The 26,841-nt window shown below is 46.9% G+C and overlaps 1 protein-coding gene across 5 annotated transcripts in view; it reads left to right on the plus strand.

The window, feature by feature from the left end:
- Nucleotides 1-26,841, plus strand: part of OSBPL3 (oxysterol binding protein like 3) — a 160,156-nt gene that overhangs the window by 69,671 nt on the left and 63,644 nt on the right. For all 5 annotated transcript variants that reach the window (XM_058677995.1, XM_004582434.3, XM_004582436.3 and 2 more), the window contains exon 2: nucleotides 11,120-11,358. In XM_058677995.1, coding sequence (XP_058533978.1) covers nucleotides 11,263-11,358 — 96 coding nt within the window. In that variant the 5' untranslated portion in view covers nucleotides 11,120-11,262. The remainder of the gene's footprint in view (nucleotides 1-11,119; nucleotides 11,359-26,841) is intronic.

Consider the following 26,841-nt stretch of genomic DNA (forward strand, 5'->3'; position numbering starts at 1 on the left):
ATCCACTGTAAATGCTGATTCACTCTTTGGGAAACATACTAAATGAGAAAAGGAACCTCAGGTCTCGTCATGAATGCTATGAAGTCATTGTAGAAACTGTAACACTTGCGGTGGGTGGGGCTGGCCAGGAAGGGTTATTTGGAGGGAAGGTCAGCTGTTGCTGGGAGAGGATATGGAATATATACTAGTCATAGTAGCACAGGTAGTGTTTCTATGCTGGGCTAGGGTTGATAAGAAGGAAAAGGCATAAAAAGTTGATTGGATGGAGAGCATATCATAGATACAGTCAAGATAAGGTGACCAGTACCAAAGGAGTCATCTTCAATAATTCATTTTGTAAGAGTACCTGGGGGCAGGTTGGCTATAGCACCTGTAGCCATTTGTTGTTACACAGCCTATGATGACTAATAAGTAAACTCAAAACACTAAAACCTGGGACCAGCATTGTGGTACAGTGGATTAAGTTACCACTTGTGATGCCACATCCCATATTGAGTTGTCACTTGGAGTCCTGGCTTCTCCATTTTGGGTCCAGCTCCTGGCTGACACACCTGGGGAAGGCAGTGGAAGATGGCACAAGCACTTGGGCCCCTACCACTCACGTGGTTGACCCGCATGGAACTCTTGGGTGGGTCTTGACTTTGGCCTAGCCCAGCCCAGCCCTGGCTGCTGCAGTCATTTGGGGAAATGAACCAGTGGATGGAAGATCCTTCTCTCTTCCTCGTACTTCACTCTCCTCTCTCCCCACTCCTTCTCTCTGTTACTCAGACTTTCAAATAAACAAAGAATTACAGAAAGTGGAGCATAGATAAGTTCATTTGATTGCTTCTGAAGAAGGTTAAGTTGGTTCTTGAGACTAGAATTTTATTCTAGAAGGCAGTGTTTGCCTTTAAAGAAGCAGTCTAGACTCTTAATGATGAATCTATGAGTGAAGGATTATGGGGAAAGGATGGGAGAGAAGGGCCATAGAGTCCATGTTGTGGGGCTTCACAGGCTGAGAGTGGGGGCAGTTATTTCTCAGACTCTGACTCCAGCATACAACTGAGAAAGGGAGGCTCAAGCAGGTTGTCACCCCCTAAGGGTGTAATTCTGGAAGCTTCTGGTTGAGTCTGAACTCATTTACATTTTTAAGAAGACTGGGGAGTGAGGCAGGATATGCTCTCTGTTGGTTTCTTTCTGACCCAACAAAGAAGCATTGGCAGGGATGCAAGGTGACTGAAGACAGATGCCCCAAGTTAGGGTACTCCAGCTGTGGCTGTGTCATCTGGAAGCATTTCTGCTAAGTCAGAGGACTTCACGTGACCAAGGATTTCCAATGGCAAGGAGACCCTCAAAGAGTGGGCCACCTGAAATCTTCTGAGAGACTTAAACAATCGTAAACGACCCCCACTGAGACAGACACATGGTCTCCTGCCGAGGACTTGTAGCGCTGCAGCCTGAGCTGCTGGTTTGCAAGGCATGACAAGGAATGAAGGAGGCATAGACCCAGCAGCTAGTGGTCAGGTTGAGGAGAGTGAGTCAGCATGACTCATCTGTTCAGATGTTACAACCAAGAGGCAAATCCATATGGGGGAGGGGGCGGGGATAGAGAAGGGCTTGGGGGAAAAGGTGGTGCTTCATTCTCCAGAGGAAAGTTTCACAGGTGGTGGAGATCAAGAAGGAAGGAAAGGTGCTTGGGGAGGCAGGACCTGCTGGGAAGAAGGCAGAGTGGTGTCCTGGTGGAAGGTTCTAGAAGGTAGTATGTATATGTGTGTGAGGTTTTGAAGATGGAGTTGTCTAGGCTAAAATACCGTTGAAGCATGTCTGCTAAGGATTGCTCTGAGGGCTTCATTGTTTCAGTCTATCTCTGTAAAACTTTGTGAAGTTCACTAACATATGGTAATTGATGAAGTGAAAGTGGAACACTGGTTGGTTGGGAGGATAATGCTATTGTGGAGGATTTTACATGTGAGGCCTTGCCATTTTTTTCTTAATTCTGTAAGTCTTGGAAACCTCTAGCATGAGAGAGGGTCTAAGGATAAATTGTACTGGGGAGCACAAGATGGGTTGAAGAGGGGTGAGTGAGGAGTAGAGTCCATGGCAAGTCCATGGTGATGGGGCTGTGGTGTGGACAGAGAAATAGAAATACATTGGAGGATAAAGAGTTGAGTGCCAGAGAAAGCTGGAATGTATGGTTTTGGGGGTGGGTGCTTGAGTCTGGGGTTGGAAGTTTGGTTAAATTGGGGTGGTGTGTCTTAGAGTCAGTGACATCAGCAGCAGCTGGCACAAGAGAGTGATGAACTTGCTCTTGGAATTGCCAGCAGCCTGTTGATCTAGCGGCACTCCTCTGGCTTCACGCAATCCATTGGAGGCCAGCTGCCTCCCTGTCTTCATGGGCGGGGGTGAGAGGGCCAGGAGCAAAAGCATGGAGGAAGCCATGTGTATGCTTGTGTACCTGAGGGAAAAACTAAGGAACCAGGAGGCAACACCTTCAGGTGCAGAGGATCCTGCCTCTAGTAGCTGTGCTGTGGAAACAGCCTGCTTGCATGGTAGTCAGTGGAAGGACAGTTGCCTCCGTGCATGGTGACTGTCTACAAAGGCATGCTGTCCAGCCCGCGAATGAGAAAATCCTGCAATGGTAGCACCAGCTGTGACCCTGAGGATATGCTATTGAGTGACACAAGCCTGTCCAAACAGGGACAAATACTGTGTGATTCTACCCACATGTAACTCATACAAGTAGAGTGTGGGATGGTGGTGGCCACCGTCTGAGGGGAGGAGGAAGTGGGGAGTTAGTGTTTGATGGAAACAGGGTTTCAGCTTTGCAAGATGAGTTGGTTGTTGAGACCTGTGCAACGCTGCGCCTCTAGTTAACAGTGTTGTACACTAAAGCTTCATGCTAGGTATTCTGAGCACAATGAAAATCTACATATGTGAACACACACAAACACACACAGAGAGGAACTAGAGCATGAGGCTCATAACCGAGGGGAAATTTAAGGGTGTCACTCAGATGTGCTAGAATCCTGTCTCCAGAACTAGCACCGGGAGTGAGCTGGAGCATGCACAGAGCCATTCAGAGCTGGAAAAGAACTTTGCAAACATGCATTCGGAGCCAGATGCCCAAACCAGAGAGAAGCTTCTGGATTTGGAGACCTCTTCACAGATTGCCAGCAGTGAAAGCATTGTCTGTCTCACTCCTGACGGAAGGGCACTGACTGGCAAGAACTGAATGAGCCTGGAGAATAGGGGTTGAAGTCCACAGCAGCACAGGGGTGGGGAATGTGGCGCAGCTGTGCTCTGAGGTGGGTCCTGGTGCTGGCACAGGGGACCGAACTGCTGGAGAATCCACAGAAGCTTGCCTGGGAGCTGTGGTGGGCTGCCAGGAAGGGATGGAGAACGAGTATCAGAAGCCTAACAATGACAAGATTCCAGGAGATTATTGTAAGAAGGTGAACCAGTGGATGGGAAGATCTGTGTGTTTCACACATGCATATTTTAAAAATTAAAAACCAGCTAGCTGGGCTTCACTGTCACTTTCCAGTTCTGTGGGTTTGTTGCGGAGTATAAGAACTTTTTTTTTGCTTTTAGAAGGACAGGGTCAGGGTCAGAGTTGAGAACCACTGGCCACATTAGGAGGTCTTACACTGAGATATGCACAGATGTCATTCTTGGAGAGTGTCGGAGATTCAGGCACTTTTCATCTGAAGTGGAGTAGGATCTGCGTTATAAACAGGAATCTGGAAGACGCTGAAGAGGATAGATCTAGACACTTTGAGAAATTAGGGCTGTGGGATATTGTGGTGAGTGGGCTAGTATGGGTCTAGAAATGGTGATAGATGAATGAATGAAAAAGACTTTAGCGCCCTTAGCCTTCTTCTCCAAGTATACCCAGAATGCTGGCCGATGGGAGAATCTCCAAATAGGATGGACTTGGGTGAGGGCAGAATCGCAGGCCCATGCAGTCCTAGGGACCCCATAGTCCAAAGGAGGTCAGCTAAGAACAGCTGCTCCAAGACACGGCCTGACATGGGTCAAAGTTACCAGGAGGAAGTTTGGCAATATTAGTGAGAAGGAACAAAGGAACAGGCAAGTCTTGGGTTCCTGTTAGAAGGCGGGAGTCTTACCCAGGAGAAGCAAGCCCAAGTTCTCAGCAGTTCCCTTGACCTGACAGGCCTGGTGAGTGTAAAGATGCTGAGTGCTGCCTGGAGACATGAAGGTCCCCAGGGCTAGGGCATCCTCAGCAGTGTCAGCAGGTGCCTGGTTTCCTGGCCAGGGAAGCAGTGCTCTCCTGCTCCATCCCAATCAGACCAGGGGCTTGTCTTTAAATCTGGGCTCCATTGTGTGCGAAGCACAAATATAAGTAACCAGAGTGGGACGCCTGTAATCATAAAGGCTTCCGGCCCTTGAGGGTTCAGGGGGGATAGCTGGGTTGTGGTTAATTATGTCCTGTACATTTACAGAGGGCATATTGAAGACCAGTTACAAGGAAATGACAGTGAGACAAATAAGTAATATTACCTCTAAGTAATAAGAAACTGTCTAGAATAGACTTTTTTTTTTTTTGCATTAAAAGAACTGTGAAATGGGTTGCCCTGTCCCTGTCGAGGGAAGGGCTCAAGTGGCTAGGACCTCGTAATATTACAGAAGGAATTCTTGCTGTGGGCTCGAAGTTGGGCTTGAATGGGCTCTTTGTTTCTGCCATTGTGGAATGATTGGGACTTTTGCATTTTATGTTCTCTGTGCTGGACGATGGCGAATAAGTGACCCAAGGGCCCACTGCCCGCCTAGCCTAGTGCCATCAAGTAGCTGCAAGTCACTGTCTATAATTATGTTGCTGGGCTGGGCTCTTGAGAAGTCACCTAGATTGTCCTAGGAGAGGGCCCTTACAAGGACAAGTGCTGCTTCGGAAAGTTGTGTGCCCTTGGAAGTGTAGGTGAGGCAACTTCTTCCCACTTGGAGCCTCCACATCCCTGTGCCAGGAGCACAGATGTGAGTCCTCTGGGTCAGACCAGGAGTCCAGATCGTCAAGGCCTCTCAGCCGAGGCTTCAGACAGAGACAGATATGGGGTCGTTTCCCAGTGACTGAGGCTGTTGTGGCTGAAATCTGCTTCCAGTGGCTTCTGCTCACTCCAGTTTCTGGTCAGTAGTGCGTAGCACTAAATAACCAAAAAGAGAAAAAGAGCTATGGAGGGAGAGAGAGAGAGATCCTTCATCTATTGGCTCATTCCCCCAGGGGACTGCAATAGCCAGGCAAGGCCAGGCTGAAAGCCAGGAGTTACATCTGGATTTCCCACATGGGTACAGGGACCCAAGCACTTGGGCCATCTTCCCTGATTTTCCAGGCCATTAATAGAGAGCTGGATTGGAAATGAAACAACACAGATTCTGATACAATGGGATGCCAGCATCATAGGCATTATGCTGCATTGCCAGCCCTTGTAGCACATTTTAAAAATCAGTGTATTTGAGAGGGCAGCATTTTTAAAATGTGCATTTCTGGGCCTGGTGCAATGGCTCAGCAGCTAAATCCTTACCTTGTATGCATCAGGATCCCACATAGGCACTAGTTTGTGTCCTGTAGCCTGGGAAAGCAGTGGATGATGGCCCAAAGCCTTTGGACTCTGCACCCATGTGGGAAATCCAGAAGAAGCTCCTGACTCCTGGCTTCGGATCAGCTCAGCTTTGGCTCTTGCAGCTATTTGGGGAGCAAACCAACAGACGGAAGAGCTTTCCCTTTGTATCTCCTTCTCTCTGTAAATCTGCCTTTCCAATAAAAGTAAAATGAGTCTTTAAAACAAACAAACAAAAACCCCCAAAAAGCGCATTTCTAGAATTTAAGTAATTGCCTTTACCAAAGTCCAGAAATGGGTATCCCAATATACTTTGTGTCATTTCAGGGCATAGTTCGTTTATCTGTTGCTGGAACAGTGCAGATAAACTGGATGATATGCCATCTGTTCTCCCAGAAAGTTATTTCCAAGTATGGAAGCAAAACCTGTTTCTTAAGCCTGCTAGAGGCCCATGCTAAGAGTGTAGCCCCCCGGACCAGCAGATTAATCAGCAGCTGCGTTAGCTGTCCCTGCTTCCAATCTCCTATGTTAATGTTTAGTTGCTATTTTTGGACAGCCAAGGGTGATGAATTACGTTGCTTTTCTCCTTCTTCATTTGTGTTTTCTTCCAAAGTAAGCATGCTGCCTTAATGATTTAAAAATGATTGGTTCACACTTAGGGATTGGGGAAATGTTCATATGCTGAATGATAGGATTGTGGTCGAATTTTAAATCCTTTCCTGGCTGTGCTCAGAAGAGGGGTATAGTCCCTGTTTCGTGCTGCTCTTGGTGCCTTCAGGAATCCAGAAGAGGGAGAGATGGGAGCTGATATCTGTTGAATGTCTGTTTTCTTCAAGCCAGGTGTTCCATTCTCAGCTTCTCTCATGTAAACCTCACAGTTTCCTGAGTAGATTTTATCATTCCCCATTAAAACACACACACACACACACACACACACACACACACACACATTTATTTACTTATTGTGAAAGAGTTCCAGAGAGAGAGAAAGGGAGAGTCAGAGAGATAAGTCTTTTGTTCATTGGTTCACTTCCAAGATGCCTGCAGTGGCTGGGGCCCATGCTCTTAAGCCATCCTCTGCTGCTTTCCTAAGTGCTTTGGCAAGGAGCTGGATCAGAAGTGGAACAGCTGGTCCACAGACTGGTCCCATAATGCTGGCCCATTTTATTTCTCATTTTATATAGAAAAACAAAAAACCCAATGCTGAACATCAGAGAGGTTTCTGCATTTATCAGCGTGCACCAAATGTGTAGCAGGGAGGCACCGCTCATGCCTTTTTCTGGGGTGCATACTGGGTGTTCATGTCTCCTTTACATTGTTTGCTCAAAATATGTCTTCCTTTCCAAAATAAATCTTACCATCCATCTTGGTCATGTTTCCCCGTTCCTGCTTGAAACCCGTTGTCTTTTCCTTGATGGAAGTCCTCAGGCAACATGAGTTTGTACATCTTGTACCCATATGACTTGAAATGGAAACACTGTGTTTTCACTTGGCCTTGGCCTGACAGCTTCTCCAAGGTGGGACAGTAATGCAGAGAGGACCCGGCTAGGAGGCACAAACTAGGGCATCTGGCCCCTTCACACCTGTTGGATTTGCTGGCCTGCATGACTTTGAGGAACAGCAGAGCCCGCTTCAACCTGGTGGTTGGTTGACCTAACAGTGAGTGCCAACGCGAATTCTGCCGCACACCCCACCATTGTCATTCAAGTGCACAAAAGCCACAAAACCTCAAGCCTGCTGACAGGGACTCACAGCAGAGATAGACTGAGAAGAGCTCCCCACAGGAGAACCAGCTCCAGGGAACCAAGGCTGTGCTGGGGAGGCTGGTCTGGGTGCAGGGCAGAGGGGAGGGTTTGGTGTGGATGGGATGCGTCTCTCTGTCTGCAGATGTAAAATCCTGCACGCGCCGCTAGCTGTGTGCGTTTTGCTGCATGTGTGAGATCTCAGGGAAACCAGCCTGGTGAAGTCAACCACCAACCCTCACACTATTCTCAGTGTTTGAGCAGGGGAGTGACTGGATGTGTTCCCAAGTCCATCGGCCCACTTGTACTGGGTCAGTGAGTGGACTGGATCCCCCAGGGGCTTGCCGTGTGTACCAATCTCGATATCTCAGATGCCCTGGGTCTGTGGCCCAGCTCTCTGGTCCCATATAGGCTCAGTGGTCACTGATTCCCTGCTGTAGCACAGGGACACTAGCTGTTAGCGCTTTCATCAAGGCCACCCGTGGGAGTCCTGACAAGGCCTTCCTTCTGGTGATCAGGCCAGGCCCTGCAGAGTCCCCAGGGGCAGCCACAGTGGCTGCCTCTGCTCAGGTGACAACCCTAGTCCCTGGCCTACCTTCCCCATACGTTGCTGCCATCTCTGTTCTGTCTCTGGCCCTGTTTGAAGCATGTCCTCTTGTCCTGCCATTCGGCTCCTTTGGACCTGTAAGCCGCCCTGGGTGACTGTCATTACATTTTTTTTCTTTCCTTAAGATTTGTTTTTATTTGAATAGCAGATTTACAGAGAGAAGGAGAGATGGAGCAGCTGGAGCATAACTAATTGGAAGCCAGGAGCTTCTTCTAGGTCTTCCACATGGGTGCAGTGGGCCAAGGACTTGGGTCATCCTTTGCTGCTTCCCCAGGCCATAAGCAGGGAGCTGGATTGTTAATAGAGCAGCAGGACTCAAACTGCTGCATGTGTGGGATGCTGGCACTTGCAGGCAGAGGATTAGCCTGTTGAACCACTGTGCTGGCCCCAGTGTCACTGCATTTCTACAGAGATTGGGTAGAAAAGGTCTTGGGGGGGAGAGACATGTATTTTTCCTGGGCTCTGCCCCCAGGGATGCTTGTAGGAGGGGGTTCTCTGAAGGGGCCAGTGACCCAGGGTTGGGGCTGCAGAGGGTGGCCGCGCTGGCAGATGCCATGCAGCGAGTGGACATCAGGTCTGGCTTATGGACAGCCCTGGTCCTTGTGGCGGTTCCCTCCAAGGTGGAATTGGGCAGTTAGGTCACCAGGAGCACCTTACCTCCAGAGCGGTGTTACAGTGCTTCTCGTTTGGCACAGGTGCAGAATTCCTGGGACTCATGTTGCGTTGCCCAAGTTTCTCTCCCTCCTTCGCATTTCTCACAGGCCTCCTTGTGCCATACTGTTTCTTCTTAGAATCTCAGTGTGGGAACAAACAAATCAAACACGTGTACATACACGCACACGCATGCGTGCTCACACACACACCTTTGTTGCCATTCCTAACCCATTGTGGATCAACTGCCATAGTGATGGGTGCCCCCCCAGCCCGTTTCATCACTTAGGGTTCTCATTGGGTTTTTTTCTTTACTTTTCTTTTCTTTTTTTTTTTTTTTTTTTGTCCTTTTCTAAACAACAACAGCCAGTAATGTTTTAAGCAAACTATTAGTTTTGAACTGGGTGACACATTGACTTCGGCTTAGGTGTGCATGATCATGCTCCTATAAGTAGAGCTAACTTTCCTTGGCAGGCTCTTTAGTCTTATCTATGGTGGGCTCTTAGATAAATCCAGAGGTTGGGGGGGCAGTACTTATACAAGAGTCATGTGAGACTTCAGTTGTGTTGCTGCCGATGCCTCAATTTTACTTGTGGAGATTTGGACATTTCTCTTCATTGTTTTGATTGTAGTTTCTGGCCTTCACATTTATTTAATGTGTTTGTGAAGGCCTAGGGCATTTTATCTGTTTGATAATTAACCAAAAGCTTGATAGACCATGTTTCTTCGGCTGCTTCCTGGGCAGTTAAATAGCATCCTTCTGTGTCAGTCAGTTTGTGAATGCCACTAACTGGGTGAATTAGAGATGATTTTTATTGTTGTTGTAAACGTGCATGGGAAAGTTGTAGCATTTACTCGGACTTAGTATGCTAAATACAATCCTGGCCTTCTGAAGCCGAATGGAAACAGAGGACCTACCCCTGACTCTGGGCTGTGAGTCAGATCAGTGACCCGGGCTGCGTTTCTCCTCTTGGAGAGCTGGGAAGCCTCCTTCAGGACAGAGGCCAGCCCAGTTAACTCCTGGTAAGGGGTGCTCTTGTCTCTGCCCAGGTCACCTGCTTGCCCAAGTCCTTTGCTGCCTTGTGGATTGGCGTTGTGCTGCAGAAAGGACTCTGTGATACCTCTTCAAAGCTGGCTTGTGGTGTTTCTCTACTGAGTTCTATCTCTTGGGTCTCTGAAACAATCGTCTCGGGCAATCGTTGTTTTTACCAGAACCAGCCACTAGGGGCGTGTGGTGTTTCATCCCCGAGGCTAAGGGGTTGGAGTCCTGCCCTGATGGGACCCTGTGCAGGTCTGTGATTGAGCAGGTTTCTTAAGTTCTCAGTTATCGTCTTCATAAAACAGAACTAATACTTGCACCTCAGACAGTGGATTAAATGGGACACTAGGAGGGAACCCTTAGTATGGTGCTTGGCTCAAGTAATAGGCGTGCAGTGAATGATTCTTCTTTTAATTATTCATATGCTAATAGATGATTTGGGAAATTCTGCTTTCCCCACAGTTTTGGTCATGTTATGTTATTGGGTTTTTGAAAGAGTTTTCCAAATGTCTTTGGAGGAGAACACATCTCTCACTGTACATCCCAAAAATCAGAAAGGAGAAATGTAAAATTGTGGTGAAACACACACATAATGCTAAATTTACCTTCTAAGCCATTTTTAAGTGCAATTCAGTGATATTTAGTATATCATCACCCTTGACTACTTCCAGAACATTTTCATCACCCCAAAAGAAACCTGTAGACAATCACACTCCATTCTCCCCCCCTCCCAGCCCTTGGCAGCCACTAACTGGCCTGCTGTCTCTACAGATCACTGCACGTGTTTCCTTTAAGTCACAACATACAATACGTGGCCCTCTGTGTCTGGCCTCTCACTTAGCATACTGTTTTCATGATCTACTCATGCTATGTATCAGTACTTTATTCATTTTACTTTCTACATGATACTCCTTTGTCTGACTGTATCATATTTAGACTGTCCATTCACTGGGTGATGTACATTTGGATTGTTTCTACCTTTGACTATGTGATTAGCCCTGCTGAATATTTGCAAGTTTTTGTTTGTGCATCTTTTTTGGGGGAGGGGAGGGGGCTGCATGAACCCACCTAAGCACAGGATTGCTGGATCATATGATAATTCTGTGTTTGCATTTTGGGGAGGTTACAAATTGTTCCACAGTAGCTGCTCCATTTGTCATTCTTGTTCTCAGTGTTGGGAGGTTCTAATTTCTCCATGCCCTTTCCAATACTAGCTTTTTTTTCTTTCATTTATGAAAATCTTAGCTGTCGTACATCATGCAAAGTGCTGAGATTTTTTTATAGCACTGATTTGTATGCAGCTGGGCTCAAATTTCCATAGTAATGCTTATAAGTTGGTCATATCACAAAGCAACATAAGAAACTACAGACACTGAGTTCCCAGCTAGACAAAGGTACCATGCATCCCTTCCCTTACAACCTGGGCTATAGCTTGTTGTGCACCATGGCTCTCTAACCTGTATCTTAATTATGGCTGCTGGCTGCCTACCTTCGACCTTTTCTCTGATTCCTTTCCTTTTGATCATAGGGCTTTTCCATGAGTTGTTCAACACATGTTACAACCATGATGGATGAGAGTTGAAACACCTGCCTGCGTGGGAGCTCTGTACCCTTGGCTCTGCATCTTCTGATGGCATTTTGAGGACATCAAGGCCAAGTGACCATCTGCTCATGATGAGCGACGAGAAGAACCTTGGTGTGTCCCAAAAGTTGGTCTCCCCTTCCAGAAGCACCAGCAGCTGCTCGTCCAAGCAGGGAAGCCGACAGGTAACGTGTTAACTCATGCACATCTCAACACACCCAGTTAGGACACTGAAAAATTCAAATGTCTATGTCCACCACAGAATCCTCTTTCCGGGTTACGAATTTCCAGCCATGCATGAATTAGGTGAAGCGAGTCAGTTTGGATTATTTTAATGCAGCTTTCATGCCTAACGGGTGGGAAATGCTACCCTTGGCTGTTTGTGTTATTTTATTGATCTTTACTTGTCAGTGTAGATAGGAATAGCCCCATTTCACCCCCAAGGAAATGGATGCAGATGGACCAGGTTGCTTATCCAAGGGCACACAGCTGGTCAGCAGCAGAGCAAGAGACCAAAGCTAAGTCTGTGAGGCTCCAGATACACTCTGTGCTTTCTAACCAAAATAGAAGCGCAACAATTTAGTAAGTAATTATCATGCATACAGCCCCATGTCCTGCCTTCACCAACCCTTTTATGACAGCTTGTGACGGTGATTGCCCTGTTAGGGACTCTGAGTTTCACCCGCTGTACTCTAAGGGTGAGGGAACCGAATCAACAGAAATAAAAAGGGTCAAAAGGAATTAAGCTGGGGAAGAAAATCGTGAAACAAGGACAGAATAATCAATTCCTCCATAACTGTCAGTTAATTGTATGTTCTGTGTTGGTGTCCTTTCTGACAAATCTCTGTTGGCGCAATCTGTTGGTTTTTGATCAGTGACAGAATATGCACATTAGTCCTCAGCATTCTTTGTCCTGCAGTTAGGTGGAAAGAGTGGGCTGTCCAAAAGCTGAGCTTATAGGCCAAGGGATCTGGGAGCCTTGTCAGTCCCTGCTGGCATTGCCTGAGCACTGTGGGTAGCTCTGGCCTGAGAGTTGACCCAGAGTTCGTGGTTCCAGATTTGGAAGCAGCAATTAATCACCCTCCCCCTTTAGGCACGTGCACATATTTGTGACAGAGCAGCATGGCTCTGCATTGAGACTTGTTTGGGACAGGGAGCCTGACACCCATGGATCTATGATCCTAGGCAAGTCTGACAATTGGGGTCCCCCCCAGAATCCCTCCTTAAGGGCTGGCAAGGCAAGATTTGTCAACACAATCATCACTTCCTTCTTGGATCTTAAGACTGAATTAGTCTTTGACCAGTGACCAATGCGTTGTGGTTCCTTGAAGTTACATATGGCAGTAACAGGGCTTGCTGACTTTGCCTTCCCTTTATCTTCTTAAGCTGACATTCTGGTTGGGATTAGGGCAGAGTAGAAGACTTTTCCTACCTATGTCTCTGCACCTGACAGCATCTGTGACTCCATCCTCCTGTGGTACAGGAACAATACTTGATTTATTTAAGCAGCATATACTGGCATTGCCAGAGGAGCTGAAACCATTCAGAACCTTCTCACCATAAATACTACCCAAGCCTTTTCCATGAGATTGATTCATCTTGTTTTCATAGAGCTTATTATTTTTTTTTTGAGCTTCTATCATAAACAGATTTATGGTCTTGGCACATGATAAATTAGCATGCTTTTGAAGTGTGCCCCATATCTAATCTGTCAATTAGCTACAGCAACCCATTATCTGTGAGCCAGGGGAAGATGTACAGTTGTCCTTAAAGGAACCCCCATGAGCAGTCAGATGTCCATTTTTGTGTTTAGAATCTCCGTCTTTATGCTTCTAATGTTGCTTTATAAATGTGGATATGTGTTTTCCCAACAACACAGAAGATGGAAAATTGAAAATGTTTCTTTCGGTTTTAGCCTGAGTGTAGTTGGTAAAGCTTATGTTTCATTTCCAGGAGACATTTTTTTAGTCTATTTGCTTTCCTGTTCTTTTGTTGAAGTATTTATCTTGAGGATGTCATAATAGTTTTATATTTGATACTTTGTGAAATGATCACCACAGTCAAGTTAATTACTGTGTCTATTAGCTTATCTGGTTATTTTCTTGAGTGTGTTATGAGACCAGGTAAGTTCTGTTCTCGTCGCAAGTTTCAGGGGCATTTGTCCCTTTGTGTAAAAGGAGATTGATTCTGAAGTAGCCTGATCCACAGTGTTCAAGTTCCTTGTAAAACAGAGTGTATTTGTACCTCACATGTGCCCATCCTTTGGTAGGCTTCATATCCTGTCTAGATGATTTACAATACCATAGGCCACATAAACACCATGCACTTAGATGTTATATTGCATCAGTGTTTAGAGAATAATAACAAGAAAAATCTATCCATGGACTTCACAGATGTGATTTTTTTCCCCCTAAATATTTTCACTCTGTGGTTTGTCATTGCTAGGGCTATGGAACTGTTGGCCACAGAGGTCCGACTGGGTCCTGCAGTCTTGCTGACTGTGGCCTCTGCTTGTGTATTTGCTCTCCAGGACTTGCTCATCCTGCCCGACTGGAACTTTGTACTCTTGGGTTAACATCTCCCCATTTTCCCCACCCTTCAGCCTGTACACCTACCTCTGCTCCCTGTTTTTGTGCATCCAACCTTTGCAGATCCCACGTGGAAGCGATACCATGTAGTGTTAGTCTGTGGGCCTGGCTGATGTCACTTAACATAATATCCTATTGGTTCATCCATATTCTCACAAATGGCAGGGCTTCCTTCTTTTTTAAGGCCAAGTGGTATTCCTGTACGTGTGTGTTTGTATGTACACGCATGCACATGTTTGCATGCCACAATCTTTTTTGGAGATATTTAATCTTACTCTGTATCATATACAAAAGAACCTTGGTTCATGACTTTGTATATTTCTGCTAGGTTTGGGGTGGGAGTGATGGTGGGGAAGGAGCACAAAATGCATAAGCCTGCAACACCATCTTGACTGAAAAGATTTAAATTATCAGCCTGCATTGCCAGGAGACATTGAGTATATCTGTGGTCCACTCACACTGACTGTTCAAGTTTCTTAAACTAATTCAACATGGGTCCTTGTTTCATGAGCTGAACTTGAAATAGTCCTTCCTATCCCAGACTTAATCATATAAAATAGCCAGAAACTATGCGTTTCTGTCATAAGGTAGCCCTCTCTATTGTATACATTAAAATAACACATTTCCTTGAAGGGCAGAAGTAAAGCAAATGCAATAGTAGATATGATGTACTTAAGGCAGTACATGGCAGCTGGTAAGTGTGGGTTACATTAGCCAATGATCGTAGAGGATGGTCCAAAGCCTTGGAACCCTGTACTCGAATGGGAGACCCATAACAAACTCCTGGCTTTGGGTCGCCTCAGCTCTAGCCATTGCAGCAATTTGGGAGTAAGTCAGTGGATAAAAGGTCTTTCTCTCTGTCTCTTCTCTCTGTAAGATCTGCCTTTCCAATAAAAATAAATAAATCTTAAAAAATTAATGAGTGGATGAGTATGCACTTGTTTGGTGATAAGGCTCTCGTGTTGCAGTCTCAGGCTTCTTGGATTTGGGACAGGTCCACTCTGAACCTCGCTGTCTTACAAACATGTATCCCTTGCTTAGTGAGTTGCTGTAGGAAGTGCCCTGTGATTGACAATTAAACCATTCAGCTTCCATGAGTACACAGTGCAATCTAAGATGTACTACCCTCTGCCCACCTGTTCTGCTCCTGTGCCTGCACACGAGCCTGCATCCCAGCTAAGAGCACTTGCTGTATGCTCCTCCCCATGGTGAGTCACACTTCCGGCATGTTCTGGCACAGTGGTGGGGCTGCATGGTGGTCACCAGTACATAGATCTGTGAGCTCATCCTTGGAACTGAACTGTTAACCTTACAGGAACAGAGCCTTGGCAGGTGTCATTCATTTAATGAGATGAGAAGAGTATCCTGGATGGTCTCCGAGTTGCTTCTAAATTCACTGGCAATTGTCCTTATAAGAAATACACAGAGAAGAGGTGATAGGAAGAAGGAGGCGGAGACAGCAGCGGTACAGCTTCCGGACAAGTAATGCCCCCGAGCACTGACACAGCCCTAGCAAAGGCAGAGCCCACACGCACTGTCTCTGTTGGGTCTTCTGCAGAGGACAGGCCCTGCTAGTACCCAGACTGTAGGTTTCTGGCCTCCAGGACTTTACAAGATTAAGTTTCAGTGATTCTGAGTCACAGAGCTTGTGCTAATGCACCAGGATAGCCTCAGAAAACGAATGCACTTGGCGTCTTCCTGTGTCATTTTTCGCCCCTCTGAATTCCAGCTGTGGCCCTTGGGCCTTGCTCAGACAGATGGAGCTATGAGTAATATGTCTTCCTCAGCTCCTGCTGCAAGGCGTTTTGTTTTGTTTTGTTTTTGTTTTTAAGATATCTGTATTTTAATGGTAGAGAAGGAACATGCATTTCTGTCCATCAGTTCACTTCCCAAATAGCCACAACAGCCAGGGCTGAACCATAGCAAAGCCAAGCACCAGTAACTCCATCTGGGGCTCTCATGTGAATGGCAGGGATCCACATACCTAGACCATCACCTGCTGCTTTCTCAGGAGCCTTGGCAGGGAGCTGGGTCAGCAGTGTAGCAGCCAGCACTAAAACTGGCGCTCTGCTATGGGGTGCCCTGGTTGCCAGCAGTAACCTAACCCACTGTGCTATGATGCCAGTCCCTGCATCTTTCCTTTGGCATTTACAAATATTCAGCCCTGTAGTGTCTCTTTTTAATGCATACTAACATCCCAAGGGCTAGCACTTGTGTTTTCATCTTTGTGTCTCCAGTGGGCTGGTGCTGCACTTTGAACCTTGAGGAAGGAAAACGCCATTAAAGGAGTAGCTCAGTCACAACCTGGGAAGAAACAAATTCAGTCCTGAGATTGTTCCTTCCCTGAAGTTTAGCTGAGATCCTGGGAGGCTCTCCAGCCTCAGTCCACCCATGGTTTTATTGTTCTGCAATTTGGTCATGAACAAAACTACCTTAGAGTTTATCTGTAGCATCCTTCACAGGCCATGTGAAATGTTCAGCATAAAACTAAGCCTGGTCTCCAGGCCCTTCCTGGCCTCAGAGCCTTTTGGACAGGCACAGATATGGACAACCAGGTGATGTGAGTCCTTGGGGGAGGGCAGGCCCCGGGCCCTTGGGCTGCCTGGCGGCGCACTCTGGGAAATTGGTGCTGTGGAGTTACTTTTGCTTCTGGGGGATGGCACAGGTGGGGGCAAACAGGGACCCGAGGGTTCATGTCCAGGTGAGGAATGACTTCCAAGAGTCTCCCACAGACAAGGCCACTGTACTTGCAGGCCTAGATCATGGAACTCACCATGGGTAATGTGAGACTGGTCCATAACACTAACCTGCATGTGGGTGAATCAGGTCTGGGGGCAGAATCTGTGGGAAAATGTCTGAGCTCACGCATGTGGAACAGTCATCTTCATTGGCATGCACAAGATCTGTGGCTGGAAACAGGCCTGATTGAGGAGTTAAGGGGACACCCTGGCTGGGTTGGGGTTCCCACTGGTGAGCGCAAGAGCAAGAATGGGGGCAGTGGGCTGGCCTGGACATGGTTGCAGTTTCCCTTGGCATGGATAGGGACTAGGTCTGGGAAGAGCCAGGCTGGGCTGGACTTCAGTACTCACTGTAGCCAGGGTAGGTGTAGAATGGGCTGGGCTGTCTCATCTCCCCCTGAACCACGTAAGGGCTGTGTCTGAATGAGGACCAGGCTTAACTGAGCTGCAACACCCAACGGTAAGAACTGGATTGGGTTTGGGCCAGTTGGGAAGGCCATTTCCTGCCAGGACAAGAAGTAAATAAATTAAAGCTGGACCAAGAACTTACCAGTGTGTGCAAGATCTATCATAGGGAAGTGCCTGATGGGAGCTTTGTTAGGACAGTAGTCCGTGCAGATGAGAACAAGAACCAAGGCAAGGAGCAGCACAAATCAGGACAGGCTATGGTACCGGCCAACATACATGTGGGTCAGGTCTAGGTGTTGGCCAGGCTGGGCCAGTTCATAACATCCACTGGCAGATCTGAGGGCCAGGATAGGTTGTAGGAGGGGCCAAGTCGGCCCACAATCAATCAGTTCACACCAAGGCTGGGTGGGGTCTGGTTGGACCAGGATGGACTGCAGCACCAACCAGCAGGAACTGAAACTAAGGGCAGATTGGACTGAACCAGGGTGAAGCACCCAATGGTTGATATCGAGGTGAAGTGAGCCATGCCAGTCTGGAAGCGGAGGAGCAGGGACTGTAAGCCCTGGGAGCAGGGGCCTGGCGGAATCCAGGGGCCTGGCCCAGGTCCTTGAGCCTGCCTGCACAGTGGGTTCCGGGTCCGTGAACCCCGGGGCAGAGAGTCTCATGGGCCCTGGGTCACTGAGTCTGCCTGCACTATGGGTGCCAGGTCTGTGAGCAGGGAGTCCAGTGGGGCCGAGGTCACATGTCCTGGATCCTTGGGCCTGCCTGCATGGTGGCTGCTGGGCATGTGAGCCCCTGGGGTGGGAAATTTGGTGGGTCCTGGGTCTCCTGGCCCAGGTTCTTAAGCCTGCCTGCACAGTGGATGCTGGGTCCTTAAGCCCCTGGGGCAGGGGGGTCCAGTTGGGTCCAGTGGGGCCTAGGTCATCAGACTTGGGTTCTGGTCACCAGACTCAGGTCTTTGGGCTCATCTGCGAGAACTGATCCTCCTCAGTGGAATAGATGGAGTAGTGGAGGCTGGCCCAAATCCACTTAGAGGCTATGGCAGCCCATTTGGGGCCTTCAGAAGACATCTATTACCATAGCAGAAGAAGTAGAACAGAACAGCTTGGACAACTACCCCAGCCCAAATATGACAGCAAATATCTGGGCAGATATAGACTCTAAAGTGGATTATGTCAGCCAGTGGACATTGAAAGTGTTCCCTTGTTTTTGGATTGGTGAGATTCACAACATTTCAAAACTATCAAAACCACCTGGGCAGAACCATTGGAGCGTATGCCACATCAGGATCCTGGTTCAGTGTTGGGTGGCTGTTCCCCATCCCTGGGTGCTGGGCAGTTGGGAGGCAACGTGTGGTTTCTACCTTGGTCTCACCCCTCCCCCCAGATACAGAAAAAGAAATAGAAACTTGGAAACAGTGATCACACCCACTTTTCCCTGATCTTCAATCCTTCCCACCCTGATCAATTATGGGACCCTATCTAAAATAGAAATAAATAAATAACCTTGTGTAGATTTATTGAATTCTGAGTCCCACCCATTGCTGACATGGCTGGGCTAGACCAACTTGTTGCTGTGGACTTGGGATAGTCCATGGGTGGGACATTCTCTACCCCTGCATGAGGGGAATATGAAGAATCTTCGATAAGTTTGATAAACTAAGTTTTATTTTTGCACCAAAATTAGCTGCCTTTTAATTTCCATGAAGTTTTTGAAGCACCTTCATAATCAGTAGATATTAATCATTTCTACATATATCCCAGGAAACTGAAAACGTGGCAGAGTGATGACATGCAGCCAGAGATGCTGGGTGAGCAGCCAAGACGGTTGGAGCCATCACTCCATGTGTTAGAGGTTTCTATTAATGTTGTTTGGATTTTTTAATCCATCCATGACCAATGCTTTTGGAGTGCCTTGTTCTCTGCTTTGGAAAGCCGCAATGGGCGTGGCCTCTGCTGGAGTGGAGCAGAGCTGACCGCTCCCTCAGCAGTCCTTCTCATGTCACTGTCAGCAGCCAGCAGTGACTCCCCCGGCCCCTGGCCTCCCGTGTTAACTGGAGGGCTCACTGCTGAGACTGGCTATGCATTTTCCCAGCATCCCGATTGGACAGGCTGCAGTGGTTCTGGGATGTGGCTCACTAGCTAAGCAGATCTGAAGCATGCTGGGGTCTGGCTCCCTGGACGCGTGCATCTCCAACCACAGGGCAGGGTTGCCAAGCCATATCCTTGTGGGTACAGGAAAGGAAAGGCTAGACCACTGGCAGGTGATGACTGTGCTGCTCCACATGGCTTCTCACTCCTGTCTTCGGGCACCTGCGCACGTGGCCCCTACCCCTGGCTTTCCTAAGCTGAAGCTGGTGCTCCTGTTTGAGTTCCGGAAGAAGGAAGATGTAGAGTGCATTCTCATGGTTCATCTCCTCTGACCTCTGCTGTGGGGTGGAGCCTCTGCCAGGCCCCATCAGCTTCTGCAGAACCCTCCAGCAACATCCATCCTTTACGCAGAGATACAGCCTGACGCCTTACACCTCCCATTCATTAGTCCTACCCTGCAGTCCATCGAATCCAACCCCCACTCTTCCACACAGCCCAGGCCCCTGCAACATGGTGACCCTCAGTGGACATGGTGCAGTGCCAGGCCTTCTCCCATGCCTAGCTGCGCAAGCCAAGACTGACGACGGTTGAAGCTGAGTGCTGCTAACATTACAGTCTGAGAAGTTCTGAATTTGAGCTCATGCTTCACTGCTCCTCACCTCATTTTTTTTTAAATTGCTGCTGCTATCAGACCTGATTGACAAATAAACATTTAACACGCGGCAACAGCTCTCAGTCTCAGTGGTTGAATTACAAGTGCATAATTGTTCTGACCCTTGAGCCATTGTTCTTCCTCCTGGACATCTGCTGACAAACACATCCCTATATTTGTAGTACAATACGCCCATGAAAGGTGATGGTGATGGGCTCTAGACTGTATCTATGAGCTTTAGAAGATCAGAGATGCCTTTGAAATAATTCGTGACAAGTTGATTACACATTGCATTTAAGTTGGCACTGGATATCACCTTGGTGGGATGTTTTTACAGACCTGGTAATTGGCCAAGTAATGAGAACATCTCCTGCCCGCTTAGAGATGGCCACAGAGCTTTCTTCTGTAGGGACAGTGCCAGCCTCAGTCATGCTGTGTCTCCAGCAGCACTTCCAGGACAGCAGTGGAGGCCCCAGCATTTGAGAGGTACCCAGGAGACATGCCCAGCACAGACAGCTGTGCTAGAGGGACAGACTTCCAATTTGTGCATTCAGCAGGATGCAGCCACGCATGGCCAGCCCGCCAGCAGGCAGAAACGCTGAGTCGTCTTTCCAGCCACAAAGCGGCTTTCTATTTCGGGCACTTTTGACACATTCAGAAAAACAGACTGAAATGAGTGCCAGATGACAGTGCCAGGCTGCCTTCGGTTAAACTCTAGCAAAAAGACCTTAGGAAACCACTTCTCCCAGACTCTGTGATAGTTCTCTCTGTTTCCAGTTCGAGGGTAACCGTCAGGCCTGGGCACTCCCTTGGTTAAGAATTCTAGCCATGCTGAGCCAAGTTCACAGGGCCTTGGTATCTCCAAGAACCCAAATCCATATGAACTGTGTCTGTCGCGGTTTTCAGCTCAAAGGGTTTGTCCTGAGACTTGGTGCCTTTTAATATTGCTATATCCTCTTCCATCTCTAGTGCCAGTTCAATCTAGTCAAGGGCACAGGGTTAAAGTTCTCCTCTTTGGGGGTCAGTGTTGTGTTGAGCCATTTGCAATGCTGACATCCTGTGTTTGAGTACTGATTTGTGCCTTGGTTGCACCTCTTCTGATCCAGTTCCATGCTGACAAATCTAGGAACACAGCAGAAGATGGTCCCAGTGCTTGAGCCCCTCTACCCACATGGGAGACCCCAGTGGAGTTTCTGACTCCTAACTTCAGCCTGGCTCAGCCCCGAGGTTGCAGCCATAAGGGTGGGAGGTGAGCCAGCAGATCAGCGATCTTTCTCACTTGCTTGCTGTCACTCTACTTTTCAACTAAAAAAGCTTCAAAAAAAAAAAAAGCTCTGTTCCCTGAGGACTTTTCAATACTCTTACAATTTCTATTCTTTTGTTTTATTGTAGCAAATTTCAGCAGACATATAAATGATAGTTGTTTATAGGGTGCTGCGTGACATCTCATTACACATACATGTTGTATAACAAAAACATGTCCATCTTTGTGAGCATTTACGAATTTTTAGTAGTGACCATATCTAACATCTGTCTTCTAGTATGTTAAATGGGGAAGGATACAATAGCTTATCATATCTGCTGTGCAATAACACCCTCTGAAAGACACTTTTCTAACCCCTTGCTTCTCAGATTCATTGAGTACATCCAAGGGTAAAACGCTTCTGGAAAATGGAACTAAAAGATAGTTTACTTTGTTCAGACTATTTTTGAAATTCGTGGTTGCAAGTGATAGACACAAAAATCGTGAAAAATGCGTATTATAGCAAAACCTCAGGGGCTGGCGCCATGGCACAGCAGGTCAAGCCAGAGCTTATTATCAGGATCCCATGCCAGATCTGTGGTTGAATCCCTGCCACTCTGCTTCCCATCCAGCTCCTGGCTAATGAGCCTGGGAAAGCAACAGGAAATGGTCCAGCTGTTTGGGCCCCTATGCCCACGTGGGAGACCCGGCTGAAGTACTGGGCTGGGCAAGCTCTGATGATCATGGGTGTCGAGGGAGTGCGTCAGAAACTGGAACTCTTTCTGTTTCCTTCTTTTAACCCTGTCTGTCTCTGTCTTTCAAATAAGAAAAAAAATATATAGCTTCTGCTGTCGAGTGGTTTTAGCACTCAGTAGAATCATAACATTGGGAAGTGATCTGATTTTGTCTTCTTTAGCTTCCACATTCATTAAATAAGAATACTAACAAATCCAACTGTGTAGGTTTCTGCAGGGAGTCTGATGACGGAAGCTCAGCGTTTAGCATACTGTCTGACATGTATTGGTAGAGTATCATCCAAAAGACTTGGGACACGAACTGATTCAGGTTTCTGAGATTTTTATATCTATATCTATTTCTGTTATCTATCTATATATACATATATAAATAAAGCACTATATATATACATTAATAATATATGTTAGACGGCAGTGGAACTTGGGGCTGGCATGGTGGTATATCATGTTAATCTTGCACGTCCCGTGTCACCATCCCTGATTCATATCTGGCTGCTTCACTTTTGATCCAGATCCCTGCTTGTAACCTGGGACAGCAGCAGAGGATGTCCCGGGTCCTTAGACCATGCCCCTGCACCCACATGGGAAACCTGGAAAGAAGTTTCTGGATCCTGGCTTTGGATCAGCTGAGCTCTGGCTATTGTGGGTATTTGGGAAGTGAAACAGCATATGGAAGAGCTCTCTCTGTATAAAATCTACCTTTCAAGTAAAAATAAATAAATCTAAAAAGAGAGAGAAGAAGATGTGGAATAGCTGGGTCACAAACTGGCACCTTTAATGGATGGTGGCCTCACAGGTGGAGAATTGGCTTGCTCTGTGACAACACCGGCCCCAGGCTCCTGTGTTTTTACTGAGCCCTATTACATATTCCAAGTGTAGAACTTTCCACTCTTGGCATACTGTTGACACTCAAAACATTTTGGATTTTAGATTATTTCAGATGTGCAATTTCAGATTAGCCATGTTCTACCTGAAGCAGATACACAATAAATGTTGGCCGTTGTGATTACTTCATTATTTCTTTCAACAAGTTTATTAGGATATGGTGGTCACTGTTGCAAGTGGTAAACCAGGCAGAAAAGGATGCTGCTGCTGCTATGGAGTTAGAAAGTACTCTCCAACCACTTGGTATTATTATTGTTTATATTTGTTGTATTTATGTATTCATTTGGTCGGTTCCACTGAAGAGTATTTCCCAATGCACTGTTGTTTTGTGTTTTTAAACTTTTTTTTATATTTATCTTTATTTGAAAAGCAGAGGGGGCCCAATGCATATCTCAGTTGGCTAATCATCCTCTTGCCAGTTTTGGGATCCAAATGGGCCCTGGTTCATGTCCCAGCTGCTCCACTTCCCATACAGCATCCTGCTTATGGCCTGGGAAAGCAGTGAACGGCCCACAGCCTTGGGACCCTGCACCCACATGGGAGACCAGAGAAGTTCCTGGATCCTGCCTTCGAATTGGCTCAGCTCCAGCTGTTGTGGAGTGAACCAACCAATGGAAGATCTTTGTCGCTTCTTCTCCCTGTAAAACCGCCTTTCCAATAAAATAAACAAATATTTTAGAAAGAAAGGAAAAGCAGAGGGGCAGGGGGAAAAAAGGCTGGCATTTTTTATCCACTGATTTACTCCCTGTAAGTGCCTGCAGCAGCTGGGGCTAGGCCAGGCTGAATCCTGCAGCCCAGAACTCAATCCAGGCCTGCTGTGTAGGTAGCAGGGACCCAAGCACAGTACCTGCCTGCTTCCCAGGTTGCACTTTCGTAAGAAGCTGGAATTGGGAGTGGAGCGGGAATTCAGCACGGCCACTTGTCTTGTAGGACATGGGTATCTGGAGCGTCATCCTATTTGCTGTACCAGATGCTCACCAGATGCTCCTTTTGTCTTTTAGATTGTACATTATACAGAACTCTGAGTACAGGTTAATTATATCCTTGCAAGCCAACGACCCAGTGCCACTTCCTTGACTTAAGAGCTTAATCGATTTTCTTGGCTTGGAACTCACGCAATAAAAAGGCAGGGTAATTCCCTCAGATTCTCCTGTATACTTTTCTGGGGTTCTAAGCAACTTGAAAATATGGTCCCTGTAATGGTTTGGGAAGAAACACATCGAAGTATTGGGAAAACAAAGGCACAGTTTAATGCCAATTTCTCTGGCAATGGACAGCAATGCTACTGTAATTTACAGGAATAAATGACTTCTGTAGTCCGATATTTAGGAATATCATGGAAGGAGGAAGAAATTAAGCTAAAATTTTATGGTTTCCATGGATGGAAAAGACCAAGAGAGCTTTCTGGGAGGTTTGGGGCTAGTTCTTCTCTTGGCTGTCATGTGAACCATAGGATAGAAGATTCATTCTGTGTGTGTGTGTGTGTGTGTGTGTGTGTGTGTCTGCATCTTTGCATGTCTTTGACATTTATATAAAAGTAAGTAAAGAGACATTTCAGTAGGAAGAAGCCTAGACATAACCACACCAAAAGACATAGTGAAGTCATCAGGTAGACTGTATAAGTGGGTGTGGTATGTGGGTAGCTCAAGTGGCACAACCTTCTGAGACGTTCTGTCCAGTGATGGGTGATGTTGCAAAATGAACAGGGTTGAGTAGTGTTGCTTCTGTTATTTGGTATTTTCATTCCTGGAGATTAGGAGTCTATGAAAACTGTGCAGAAATATGATCCCACCTGTGAAATCAAGTCCAGTGCTACTCACTACCTTCCTTCCAAGACAGTTTGTACTTAGAAAAACATCTGCTAATGCTTTGGACAATCCCTTGGGGCTGTGTGTGAAACCATGGCCAAGTGAGGCTGGAGATGCCCCGCTCTTACCGCCGTGATGGCCAAAAGAGCTTCCGCCTCCCCAGCTCCAGCGGGAATCTGCAGGCAGAACGATGTTGGCTGTCAGGTTTGAGCCATGTAACTTAAGCCTGGTATCAGGCATGGGAGAGACTGGATGAAGGGCTCAGGAGAGGAGCTGGCTGGGGGCCTTTCTTCCTTAGTCAAGGCGAATTACCGTTTTCCTGCATTCTTCAGCTCAGACTTGTCCAACTTGATTGAAGTCTTAAGCCCTGAGTCCCAGTGCAAGATAAAATGAGGAAAACGGATATCTTGTAGGTGACAGAAAGGCAAACCCGTTTTGGACTTTTTGGGCCACCTGATCCAGTGTACTTTGGCTCCTACAGAGGGACTCAGGATCTGTGTCTGGGTAGGAGTAATCCAGTCCTAACATGAAGCCGTTCTGAAATCTGATTCGTGTCCCCATTTAAACTACAGGTCTGTCTGGTCTCCTCCTTTCTCCTGTTGCTGTTCGGTGAAATGTGCAAATGCGTCTGATCCCTGGTGGCATTTGCCCTGCGCATGAGCGAACAGGCTGAGCAGATGCGCCTGCTTGTTCAGTGTTAGCACACTGCAGGTGGCCTTCTGCTGGGAAGTCTTTAAACAAACAGGCAAAGGGCAAGCTCCCAAGCCAGGCATCTCAAGCTTTGGATACTCTGTTTAATGCCAACAACACACACGTTACCCTGGTTGACAGATACAGTGAGTTGTAACTGATTTGTCAGCAGCTATTTGTCCCAGATACCGGACACACTTCTAATGAAAACTAATTTACAGTGTTCTAAGACCTTAAATCTGTCTGCAGCCTGATTCCAAGTCTAAGCCTCTTCACTGGCCAGTCAGATGGGGACTGTTCGCAGAACAGCAGGGTGGGCATTGTGAGAGAAATCAGAAATGAACTAGACCATTTGAAGTCCAGTAACCTATTGTGGGGCTGTTGAAACTTACCCATACCATCCACGGGATGAGCCACCAGAAAGGGAGATGGGACACTGATGGAATCCCAGACAACTAGCGGATTTTCCCTGGAGAAGGCAGACGGCAAAGATTCATTAACATTCAGACAGGTGAAGCACTTTACACTTTAAGGAACAATTTTCTGAGCTAAAATTAATGTGTTCCAAACTGTGGCTTCCCTTTGATTAATCACATGCATTCTCCAGTTACTGTCTGGGTGTGATGAAGTGACTGCACAGTCTGTCGCTGTTGTCCTAGAGATATGCCTTCCAGCGTTACTCCCTTTCTGAAAAAGAGATCTTTGATATAAAAACTGGAGTTTTCTTCTAAGCGTCGCTTTTATCCACTGAGGAATTCCTTTCTCATCTTTAGATCCCAGGAGATGTGCCTCCATGGTATTTTAAAACTCTGCGTGTGCTATTCATTGTAGTTAATGTGAGTCACAGAGGAGGCAGGTCTGTCAGGACCATTACATAATGGGTTTGCTGCTAAAGTAGGAAAAGGTTCTTGTTACCAGATTGGTCCCATGTGTTGAGTGTTGAATTTGAGGGCAGTATAGCAGCCAAGCTGGGACCCACCCTGGCCTCCTGTATGTCTGTGCTGTCCTTGTTAGACAGTGTCTTGGGCCTTGGGGCTAACTGTCTTTTTGCTCCTGGCTGCTGGCCTAGACTTAGTGTCAGTCACCCAGTACCTGTGGTCTCTGCCTGCCCCGCCTGCCTCGGCATTTGTAGTAGATGAAGTTAGTCAACTAGTTAACGTGCAGTTTTGGGCAGGATGACACATTTGCAAAATTTAATTACCATGCATTTGAAATGTGTCTGATCTGGACAAAAATTCCTGGGTGCATATGTGGTCATGTGGTCATGTTCACGGAGTTGTAGTTGTAAGATGTGTGCATTTTACATATATTGTATCTCCAAAATGTAAAAATATTCAGGCCTGATGTTGTGGCATAGCAGGTAAAAATGCTGCTTATGACACTGGCTGGTTTGTATCCCAGCTGCTCCATTTCTTATCCAGCTTTCCAGCAGAAGCCTTCCCACATTCGTAGGTCCCTGCCACCCTCCTGGAGACCCTGATGAAGCTCCTGGCTTCTGATTTTGTCCTGGAAAAAGAAGGTAAAAATACTGGCTGAAAAAAATCATTCTTTGATGCCTCAAGATTTCTAAAACTGCAGTTTCTAAGATGGGAAGGTGTGAGTTCTCCCTGTCTGCTTGTCTTGGTCTGATTGTCGTGCTTACTCTCTCAGATCGGAAGGTGTGAGTTCTACCTGTCTGCTTGTCTTGGTCTGATTGTCGTGCTTACTCTCTAACATGGGAAGGTGTGAGTTCTCCCTGTCTGCTTGTCTTGGTCTGATTGTCGTGCTTACTCTCTAAGATGGGAAGGTGTGAGTTCTCCCTGTCTGCTTGT

The sequence above is a fragment of the Ochotona princeps genome, chromosome 20 (assembly GCF_030435755.1).
Source record: "Ochotona princeps isolate mOchPri1 chromosome 20, mOchPri1.hap1, whole genome shotgun sequence".
Taxonomy (NCBI): domain Eukaryota; kingdom Metazoa; phylum Chordata; class Mammalia; order Lagomorpha; family Ochotonidae; genus Ochotona; species Ochotona princeps.